The sequence below is a fragment of the Agelaius phoeniceus genome, chromosome 9 (genome assembly GCF_051311805.1).
Source record: "Agelaius phoeniceus isolate bAgePho1 chromosome 9, bAgePho1.hap1, whole genome shotgun sequence".
Classification (NCBI taxonomy): domain Eukaryota; kingdom Metazoa; phylum Chordata; class Aves; order Passeriformes; family Icteridae; genus Agelaius; species Agelaius phoeniceus.
The window spans coordinates 10,161,451-10,172,455 of NC_135273.1; the positions used below are offsets into that span (position 1 = coordinate 10,161,451).

The 11,005-nt window shown below is 43.5% G+C and overlaps 1 protein-coding gene across 2 annotated transcripts in view; it reads right to left on the reverse strand.

Annotated features, from left to right (window-relative positions):
- Positions 1-4,730: 4,730 nt before the first annotated feature.
- The window catches only part of MXI1 (MAX interactor 1, dimerization protein), a 54,884-nt gene continuing 48,609 nt past the window's right edge, over positions 4,731-11,005 (reverse strand). For both annotated transcript variants that reach the window (XM_054637758.2, XM_054637759.2), the window contains exons 4-6: positions 9,119-9,233; positions 7,765-7,936; positions 4,731-6,620 (exon numbers count right to left, since the gene is read on the reverse strand). In XM_054637758.2, coding sequence (XP_054493733.1) covers positions 6,457-6,620; positions 7,765-7,936; positions 9,119-9,233 — 451 coding nt within the window. In that variant the 3' untranslated portion in view covers positions 4,731-6,456. The remainder of the gene's footprint in view (positions 6,621-7,764; positions 7,937-9,118; positions 9,234-11,005) is intronic.

Consider the following 11,005-nt stretch of genomic DNA (forward strand, 5'->3'; position numbering starts at 1 on the left):
CTCATCTGCAGGATGGGCCAGTTAATTGTAATCTGGCTTTGGAACACAGCCTTAGTAAAGTGGCTTGAGAAATTCATGTAATAAAAATAAATCTTGTGTGAAGCAATGCTGGTAATTGCCAAAACACAAGAGTTTCTTACATTACAAATTCTGAGTTGACCTGAAATGTGGCTGATGGTGTTTTGGTTGGTTGGGTTTCTTTTAGAATTTATTTTCCAGTTTTAATAACTGGTCTAGACAGCAAGAAGCCTGGGAACTCATGCTCTGGGCCTTTGCACACAAATTACCTACCCCAGTGCCAGCAAATCCTGCTATAGCCAGAGACTACTTAAAAACACTGAAATTACAGGGAAAGTTACTGTAAAAGTAAAGAGTTCAAGCCCCCCCAGGCTATAGAGATGGAAGAGATATTTGTCAGAGATTTGTGCTTGTCAGATAAGGGTACTGTGCAAAATGACCAGTATGGGCTGCATGTTTCCTCTTCAACCATTTCCTATAAGGCCTTACTTTTATCTAGCACAGCCTCAGTCCTGTGCAAACTGAAACCCATAGTGGAAATTAAACCAGTATAAACTTCACTCAGATCTAGGATTGCCCCAGTCAGTTTAAGTATTTAGAAGTCTCAACAGTAGCAAATTGAAATTCTCATGGTCATGGCAATCCATTTCTACTTTGCCTTCCCTAAAGCCAGTGAATGCTGTGTCACTTCTTATTTATGTAGCTGCTCGGTCTCACAGGTTTGTAAATACAAAAAGGGACTTTATCTGAGAGGACTGCAATTCAAGAGTGGAGATCTTCAGAAGGCAAAACCTACAGCAAACTTCTGTGCTTCCCCTTGAGGTTCTGCTCACCTGCAGCAGCTGTGGCAGGGTCTTGGGAACAACCACTCTCTTTGCAACAGTTCTGTGAAGAGTGAGGCTGCTGAAAACATTCCTGGGTCAGGCCCAAGAGAAGGATTGCTGCTGCCTGGGAGCTGGTGCTGCTCTTTGCATTGTAATTTGTCCAATCTTCATCTGGGCTCTAAAAACTTTCACTTAGACAGTAAAATAAGGAGGGACATTTGCATGAGGATGATGGTGCCACCCACCCAAGCCAGCTCTGGTCTTGAGCAAAAGGCTCTGCTACATAAAAGCACTTGCATTGCTTCCTTCTGCAAAGCAATTCCCTTTCTACACTGAACTCACCTCACAATGACTCCTTGGTCTGTACAGAAGTGCAAAAACTTCTTACAGTGGGTGCTGATTGAAAAAAGTTTGCTCTCACCTAGACTGAAAGGTGCTGTTACTTCCCAAAGAGACTTTATCCATGAGGAATATGAGTGAGCTGCATTTTACACCTTACCTGTCTGACTGACCTGCTGAAACTGGGATTTCCTGGGGTGATGGATACTATTTCATACAGTTATCCAGCACTCTGGGATAGGAAAGAGCTTTTGTATTTCCCCATCAAGCCTTCCAGGAGGAGATCCAAAACAATTAATTGAGACATATTTTTGAAAAGGGATTAAATGGAAAGAATTTCCTAACCTTAGCTGAATGGAGCATTAGCAAGAGCACTGGTAGCCCAAGTTATGGCCTAGGCCTGTGCACATTTTAACAAGAAACCGCAATATTAAAACCACCATAAAATACTTTAAATTCCTTCATGGCTTATTCTGCTTTGCTGCAACATCCCTCAAGATCAAAATTAATCCTTGCTGAAGCTGTATCCTTGCTGTATTAAAATAAAGCTTCATCACATGTCTGCAGCACAGAGGTCTGCAAGCCAAGATGTTGGATGACTTGCTGAAGGCCAAAACTACTCAGCTCACCCCACCATTTGCTGCAGGCCTCACTGGGGTACTACAAACCAAGGTGCTGATTTTTTCCAGTATGATAAAAATAAATTGCTGCCCACAGCTTTTACAGCATGGCTAATGTTGAAGATCTTTCCCCAAATAAATTACATTTCACACCTTTGACCTGCATCAGCCAGGCCAGCAGCACAATGTGACTCAGCTATTCAGCTCTGTATGAGCCCACACCTTGAAGGACACATCCACCCTTCTCAGCCATCCCTGATCCTTGACACTTTTGAAGGGATCTCAACACATGCATGTTGCGAGACAACTCCACAAACAGGACCCCTCCATAAAAGGTATTTAGTACCACAGCCAAAACACCAGTACCCACAGACTCCCTGTTCCTGCCTCTGCCTAACAACTACACCATCAGCCCTCTTTGCAGGAGGAAATAAGCAGAGAAGAAGAGGCCGGTGCTGGTGTATTATTCCCAGTTAAACAACCTGCCTTTCAGTAAAAGGAAAACTTTGCCTGTGCAAATACCACTCTCCTGTATTCATCCTCCCAAATGTCACTCAGATGTGTTGGCACATTTCAAGAAGATGTGACAGCACATCAGTGTTCTCTAGGTATTCTGTGCAAACTGGGGAACAGAGAGGCAGAAGGACACACTCCTCTACCCCGAGGGTCCCACAGGACAATTCAGAGATCACATTGCTGATGCAGAGGAGTTTCAGTCACTATCCAGTCACGGAATTTCTCCCTCACTGGACAATGTGTCCATGGGAGAAAGCTCCAGGAAAAAAAATAGGACTTTATTCTACTTTTATATAGCTTTTCATTGTTATCACCTCTCTAACCTCAGAATGAAGTCCTGTTTTTTACCATTCTCTTCCAGGAAGTGACCTTGATTTCTCTCTCCAATGATGCATGTTTGGTGTCAGAAAAAATGCAAGAAAATCCTATGATCCTGGGTGGGGAGGAAAGAGAACAACTATCTCCAGTTAGGGCACCCAATGGATCCCACTTCCACTGAAACCAAATGTTTCACCCATTCCAACAGGGCAACACAACAAACAGGGAACAGTGAGTACATGAGAACAAAGCAGAAAAGCAGGAGGCCGGAGCTCACAAAAAGATGGCAGCAAACAAGCAAACAAACAGACAAAAGGAAAACACAATCACCCACCCCAGAAAATGATAAGTCTGTCTAGTTAACCCCCTTTCTATTGACCTACAGATTTCTTGAGACAGACAGATGTGAGACCACCTTCGTCACTGACATGCTGCTAATGGAACGGACGTTAAAATGACCTTCAAGTGACAACTTGCCACAGGATAACCGTGACAAATGCAGCCAGATAGTCATCTCCACCTTGTCTGCAGACACGAGGTGACATTCCATAATACACTCGTGTCAAAAGAAGGAAAATGCTGGATGGTCTTTTTAATGGGTTTGTCTGTAGCAAAGAGACCCACTGGGGATCTAATTTACAGAGGGAGGACTTGACAGAATGAGCTTATGAGGGAGCTGTGCGTGCGTGTGCATGTCTGCCTACTGCATGGGAAGGCTGCCTCAGGAAAGCGCATCCAATTCTGCTTTTACAGGAAAAGTCACCATATTCTTGTAAAATTATACCAACACCTCTAAAAATGGGTTATCTTGAACACTGCAACAGAAAAGACCAGAACAGTGAAGGGAGATTTGAGGAGGATGGCAGCTGTGTGAGGTGAGAAAATGCAGGATCCACAAAGCAGAAATAAAGCAAGGCAGAACAACTTTGAAAGGCCAGAGAAATGTTTCATCACATAAGAAATTATCAAAACTCTGGCTGAAATCTGCTAGGATCTGCTACAAAGAACCCACCAGCACCAGAGCAACCAATCCCAGGTCTTTGGAGTTATTAGAAAGGTTCTTAGATTTGTTTTCTTCCTTGACCTCCCCCTGGCTGGACCATTGCTGCTGAGCATTCAGGCAGGTGGCTGGTGATGGAAGTTCATCTCCTGTGACATTTTCCCCATTTACTTGCACTTGAGATCAGGATCCCTTTGAGACCACAGTACTAGAAAAGGTAGGAGATACCAAACTGCCCCAGAGCATTACAAACAAACATTTTAAAAGCATTTATTCCAACCATAGACATGTCACTGTTTTATACCAACTAGGAGAGCAGGGCCATTCTCCATCCCTTGAACTTCAGTGCTTCTCAGCTGTTGTATTGCTTTCCCAAGTGGGCATTTAACACAAACAGGAATAACAGGAAAAGAGGTGCTGTGACAGCTACAGAAAAGGGCTCATAAATAAATAAATCCAACTGGTATCCAACTGCTCAGCACCAGCACTGCCAGTTGTCAACACTTCCAAGGAGAATAATAATGAATAAATAAGACCTTGCTAGAGCTGAAGTTTCCTACCTTTCACCACTCTACAGACTGTTTCAAGCCTTGTGTCATCCAGATATCATATAGATCCCAAAAGTAAATTCAAGTAGCATTTCTTCTTTCAAAGCCCTTGGGCTCCATTTGTAACCTAGAGCTTAATTCACTCTGTGGCAGACTCCTGCTCCTGCCAGGTAACCTCCCAGAAAGAAGAACAGATGGATTGAGACACTGGATTACATGCACACAAGTGAAAACACGTTTAACAACTGCAACCAGATGCAAACTTAGTAAGCAAATTAAAAAAAAAAACCCAGACTGGAGAGAAATCATTCATTACAGCCATGGAAAGATTATTTCTCTACTCAAGCATGTGTGTTGTGCCTCTTACAGGGAATGACACATTTTGGAGAGTGGAAGAAACATCAGAGTATTTAAACACAGGCAACTTATCACAGTGCAAAAGTCTACATGAGACTTGCTCAGGATGTCACTGCAGGACCAAAGGGCACAAGAAGAACAGCAGCTGGCTGAAGTGACAGGAATGACCAAGATGGAAGAACACAACTCATTTCAGATACAGAAATGTTTAATGGCGTTAAAGTGCTACTTTAATGGGGACCATATGCTAACATTTAAACACAATTCCACTGCACTGCTAAATATGGTTGTCTTTATTTTTTTTTACTTTATTTTACCTCTTTTTACCCAACCCTATCTAAAACAATAAAATAAAATCTAAAGGACTGAAATTAACAACCCATTCAAATCAGCAATAAGTTATGAATTTTATAAAGCATTTTTTCCTCTTTTTTTCTTAGTAATGAGGGGTAATTAAATTACTTAAGGATATACAAAGTTTCAAACAATGCCATAGGTGAAGACTCTATTAAGGTTTTTAAAACTTGGAAAACAAAATAATCCTGGCCATTAAAAAGACAAAAATAAAAAAGCAAAGCCCTCAAAGTGCAGGTTAGAATGCTTGTCTTGGAGAAAATTAGAAAACATTCGCTATAACAGCTCTTAACAGCACCTGCACAGATAAGGTGGCAAGGCCCTTGGGAACAGGACGTGCAGTCAAAACGTTACATTAACATGAGAGACGTGCTGAGCTTAACTAGGTTAACTACTGGACTGGAACTTCAAAAGTCAGCAAAGGGAATGATTCTAAAAAGAAAACTGAAGAAACCCCCACCAAACCTGGCCTCTTCCAGCTTAGCACAGCCTTCATCCATTGTGTGCATGGCAAAAAAATGTTCTTTGCATTTCATTGGGTCAAGTGCTTCATCAAAACAGAGATCTTTTCATGGCATAAATTCATATAAAAGACATCTAAGGTTTCATATGGACAAGCTCTAAAAAGATGCATCAGACTTGGGGTGTTTTCCCTCCCAACACATTTACAAATGTTTATCAAAAAATCACTTCAAATAAAAAGGTCATAGTGGCTCAGTATCTGGGCATGACTGTCTGGTGTGTCAGCTCTCGAGTGCTGGTTTCGTTCTGCCCTCAGCTGGCCGTGTGCCTGCGAGGGGCACACATCTACCAGGGACCTGCTGGCGCTGGCACAGCCCCAGGCCTGACAGCCCACCCTGTGCTGGTAGGTTACAGGTGTGTACCTCTCGCTTTAGCCACGCTTCTGAGGTACTCACTGTTCAAATGATGTCCAACAGAAAGCTGAGTTGAATGGTGTTCTCCCCTGAACATCGCTGCCCCTCTCCCTCTGGGCACAGAATGAGACCTTCATCATTATCGGCACTGTTATTCCTAGGCTACGTAAGCCTTCTTAGATTTCCTAGTACATTATGACAGCATTAGATTGTGGTAAACTGTAGGATACAGTCCTCTCAGGACCACAAAAGCTCTTCAGAAGGGCCTAAATTAGGTTGTTCAATCTGAATGCGGTGTAAGAAATTTTGACATTTCTCAGATCTCATGACAGAAAGAGAGGGATGAGTTTCTAGTATCCTCTTTCAAACAATTTCAAATAAATTCAAAACAAAGTGTTTCATCACTAAGGTCTAGATCCAGGTCCCACAGAAACAAACGGATTTCATTGACTGCAAAGGGACTAGTATTTGGCTAACTTTTTGCCAGCAGAAATTGGGATTGGTAACATGACCAAATGAACAAATATGGGTTTCTGGGGAGGCTTCCTTCACCCAAAAAGCTCTATATACAGGTCTCTCCAGGCCTAGCTGTCAATATGTCAATTCTGAAAGAGGATACTGGCATCTAGGACCCAGTTTGATCATCCCAGTGAAATCATTCACCCTGCACTGTTGTCTCACTTGGTTCTAGGAAGCAAACGAGAGCTTGACACTGGCGCTGGAGTAACCCTCATCACTCCCAATACTCTGCAAGCTGCTGTGATCATCAATGTCACTGATGCTGGTTGTGCTGATATTGTCCACTTCTCCATGGGAGAACTCTGTGCTTTCAACGTCCACTTCAATCTCTTCTAGAAAGGGAAATGAGAGAAATGCACACAGGTTAGCACTACACACCCAACTGCCCCTTCATGCCAGTAAGCTCCTGGGACTCCCCTAACACTGAAGGGAACTGAAGCAGTCATCTGGCAGGTTCCCCCTGGAATGGGCTGTGGTCATCGTTTATAAAAAGACTAATACCAGCTTGGAGGTTTTTGTAGGGATTTGGCAAATGGATTTCACTCCTCCACACACCAGCCACACTGTCAGCGTAGTTGAGCCACCCCACATACTGAGCTTGTCATACCACCTCTTTCTTTGGACCTCTAATACCCCAGTGTTAAAAAAAAGAAAAAACAAATAAAATTGAGTGCAAGAGAGAAAATGGAGCATGAAGTCAACCCTAAACATGCTAGCTGCTTGACTTTATATTGCCAAAGCCAGGACCACACACAATTACAATGCATTACCATGGGAATCTGGGTTACTTTCACACATGCTCAGTGGATTTTGGAACAGACATCTTGTTTTTAAGAAAGACTTAAAAAGCAAAGATCTAATTAACCAGGTATCTTGGTTCCCATATTGTTCAGGAATTTTCCAAAGGATTTTTGTTTTAAACTATAGATTCATACCCAAACTATCTATCATCTTCTGGTCTGTCAGTAAATATCAAACCATCTATTGTGCCTAATGGTCTGTCCACTGCAGGGATATATTTAAAAAGGAAGTTATCTTAATTCAGTTAGCCATTCAGATATATCTAGCCAGTTTTGACTGAAGAGGTGAGCTCAATGGGAAGTTTGGTGGGGGGGCTGGGGGGTAGGTGTGTGAAACATTGGTTCCAGTTTTATTGATATCTTACATTTTCCTCTTTTTGTTGCCAAGAGATTCAGCAGACCAAAAATCACAATGAGCATCTCAACTTTACCATCTCTTTCAATGCCATGGAAATCAGTTCAAGTTGACAGCAACAACAATTCTTCCAGACTTAGAATTAATGCAAAATACTAAACTCTCTATATGTATGTGTGTGTATGTGCCTGTGTATGAGCAGAATCAGCAACCTAAACACCAAAGGCCATGAGAAGGGGAAGCTGAGAGATAAGAAATGGATGAATCTCATTCTCTCACTTCAGAGTCCTGGCAATTCCGTGCTGGTTCAGCAACACCCACCTCGCTCCGAGTCCGAGTGATCCGAGGAAATGGTAGATCCAATGCTGTCCATTCGTATTCGCTCTATCTCCTGAGGACCCTGTAGCTGTTCCAGTCTTCTCTTTAGGAATCTTTGTTCTCGTTCCAGGTTCTCAAGCTGGTGTTGGCTTCTCCTCTCAGCCTCTTCAAGTTTCTGAGATGATCAAATATAACTCAGTAATTGCTTTTATCCTTTTCTCCTTCCCTCCCACCTCCACTGCCCTGCCACCTGCCTTGCTTAGACCTTCCCAGTCCCAGAAGGATTCAAGTTCAAGTGCCCTGAACCAAGCTGCCTCGCAGTCTCCAAGCACAATGCTTTCTCCCCACATCTTTCCACCTCTCAGCTCCTGATAAATCATACCCATTAGTACGAAGAGTCTCTGAGGACTGAGGCTCTCCGGGGGACGCGCTGTGAATGGCAGCAGTCTGTGGTCATCCCACCCGGCATCAGACACCTGCATTACCGCCTGTGCCCACGGAGGGGCCTCACACCCCCAAACCAATCCACTCCAGGGTTTGTTACGAGCTGCTCCAACATAAAAACGTGGCCCGGGAGTTCTGTGTTCTTTACTGCATGGTTTAGAAGGATTTCTCAGAAACAGTTTTCTATTCAGTGAGTGATTTACATAACCTACTACAGATTTCTTTGATCACAGCTGGGAAATCTACCAGGGCACTGTTCTTTGTTTCCTACGACAAGCACATTGCATAAGGAGGAGTCATTTCAGGCTAACTCTGTCCCTTTGGCAGCACTTTTCCTCCCTCATCACCCATCTTCCCTCTCTATATCCTGACCTGCAACGAAGTATTTCAGCCTCTCCCAGATACTGACAATGCTGCATTCTCTTTTCACATCTCTCTTTGCCAAAAGTGGAGCTGGAAGAGCTAGGCTAGCTGGAAGGTTCACACATGGAACTCCAGCAAGCCAAACCTGTCTCACACTCTTGTGGTTTGTGCTTATGCTTTGGCAGTGGAAACTCAGTAGCACACCAGAAAAAAAGCTGCATTTCCCATCAAAATGCAGTCACTCAGCAGTAGGTATGTTTTTCTTTAAAGAGATACAGCTGTCAACAAATGATCACAATACAGAACAAGATCTTTGCTCTTCAAATCCATCATTTTTGTACTTAAGGAGTTCATTATGGACTCTTCCAACAATGTGGCTTGTGGCAATGATAAATGGCTAACCAAGGGGGCAAGGCTTGCTTGCTCTTTTTATTTATTTATTTACGTTTTAACTGTGTTCAACAGAGTTAGCTCTAGGCAGCAAGGACGACACTTGCGTTGCACTTCCCAAGAGCCCATGCTGAAAGCAGCAGGGAAAGGCAGCTCTTACCTTGATATGTGCTTTGGCTTTGTTGAGCAGCCCAAGCGTGGTGTGCCGGGTGCAGTCTGGTCCGAGCGGTATCAGAACTTTTAAGCGTTCTAGACACAGGCGGAGGTGAGCTCGGCTACAAGGGGAGAACAGGAGGATCAGAGCCATGCTTTCTGCAAGGGAATGTCACTTCTTTTATTGCTGCCCCCCTATGAGGCAGTTTTCAGGCTTCCCTGTTTCCAGGCATGACAAGATTCCCCTCAGGTACCAGCACAGACTGCCGCTGAACTATTTACGCTTCAAACATCAGCTGCTCACCAATACTTTCATTATTGCTAACCTCTGACAGACACTGTTTATTTTCTTGCTGTCTGAACAGATAATCTGACCCATCTGGATGAACTTTGTGCAGGGGCAAAGGCACAGAAGAAAATGGTACAAGTATCTCATGGATTTCCACTCTCTCTGAGCTATTTGCTATCTGTTTTGCTGAGAAGAACTTTTGTGAAAGCAGTTTTGAATGACTGCTACCCCCTGCATGCTTGTCCATTGCTAGCTCAGGGACATTTGCTATGAACTGACCTGAACACCTTCTTTTTGCATGAAATTAAGACCATCAATGGAAAAATGGTCAATTCAAAACACTGAAACAATCCCTGGCAATTCAAGGAGCAACAGAGATAGTAGTTCCCAAGAACTGCACTCTTTCTCCTTCCTGGGCCCAGGTCTGAAATGTTGCTGGGGGTGCAAGGTCTGTGGGAATGAGAGAACCCAAGACCTTCCCCCAGGCAGACTTCTGACCTTGGCTACAAAGACAGGCTCCAGCACAACAGCACTGCTGGTGATATGATCCATTTTCTGCAGTACATGGCAACATGTTCTGGGGTAAATGGTTCAGGCAGCAGTGACAACCCACATCGTCCTCAGGCTGCAGAGGAAAACTGTTCCCACTGTCTCTTCCTCTGGATCACATATGCAGGGATGAACAGCAGATTTATGGAAAACTATCGAGTGTGCGTTGCCTTTTTCCCCTCCCTCTCTCTTTCCCAGACATTAATGATTTATGTCCAAAGTTGTCATCCCAATCAATAACACAATGACATCAGCTTTACCATTCACATGCAAGAAACACCAGTGCAAAAGACTCCTGAAAGCCTATCCCAGCCCCTGCTCATGCACAAAGAAACTGAATCTTAGCCTGATCCATCTCAATGCAGGGGAAGGAAAAAAAAAAAGAAAGAAAAAAAGAGCATGGACAGTTCATTTCCATTTGTTTTTCAAATGCACTATTGCACCCAGTTTGAAAGGGGTGGGGGAGAGGAGTCTGTAATCAGGCAATTATGTCAGTGACAAGCAAGGATGATTAAGGGTGGAAGGGTCAGGGGTTTTGCTGATGAACTGTCAGCACAGGGGAGTGTTCACTGGCCGTGCTGTAGAAGTGAGCTCCTCACAGTTTCTACCATAAATCTCTTTACGAAGGGTTCATCATTCTGTTTCAATAACAGTCACAGGGCTGCATATTACCAGCAAGAGCCTTGAAGAAAGCATGTTTTCCATTAAACATTAACAAATACAGGGGTGGGGAAAGGGAAATCATAATCCAAAAATCAAACTGAAAGAACAGTAATCACATCAATCTCATCTCCTACTTCTTAAGTTGCTCTAGGGCAAACCCCACTGTCATTAAACTCATATGGTTGACATGGGGGGGATTTATTTTTACCTGAAAGCCAGTTTTCAACACAGAGCTTGGTCAGGAGTGTGCACTCACTACAGGTGTTTGGCCTGTGTCCCATGATGACCAAAAGGGGAAGCAATGAAAAAGTATTGCTGGTTCACAGTGGCACTACAGTTCATGTCATCTCTTGGGACCCTGGACACTGACTTCTTGCACAGAAATGAATCTTG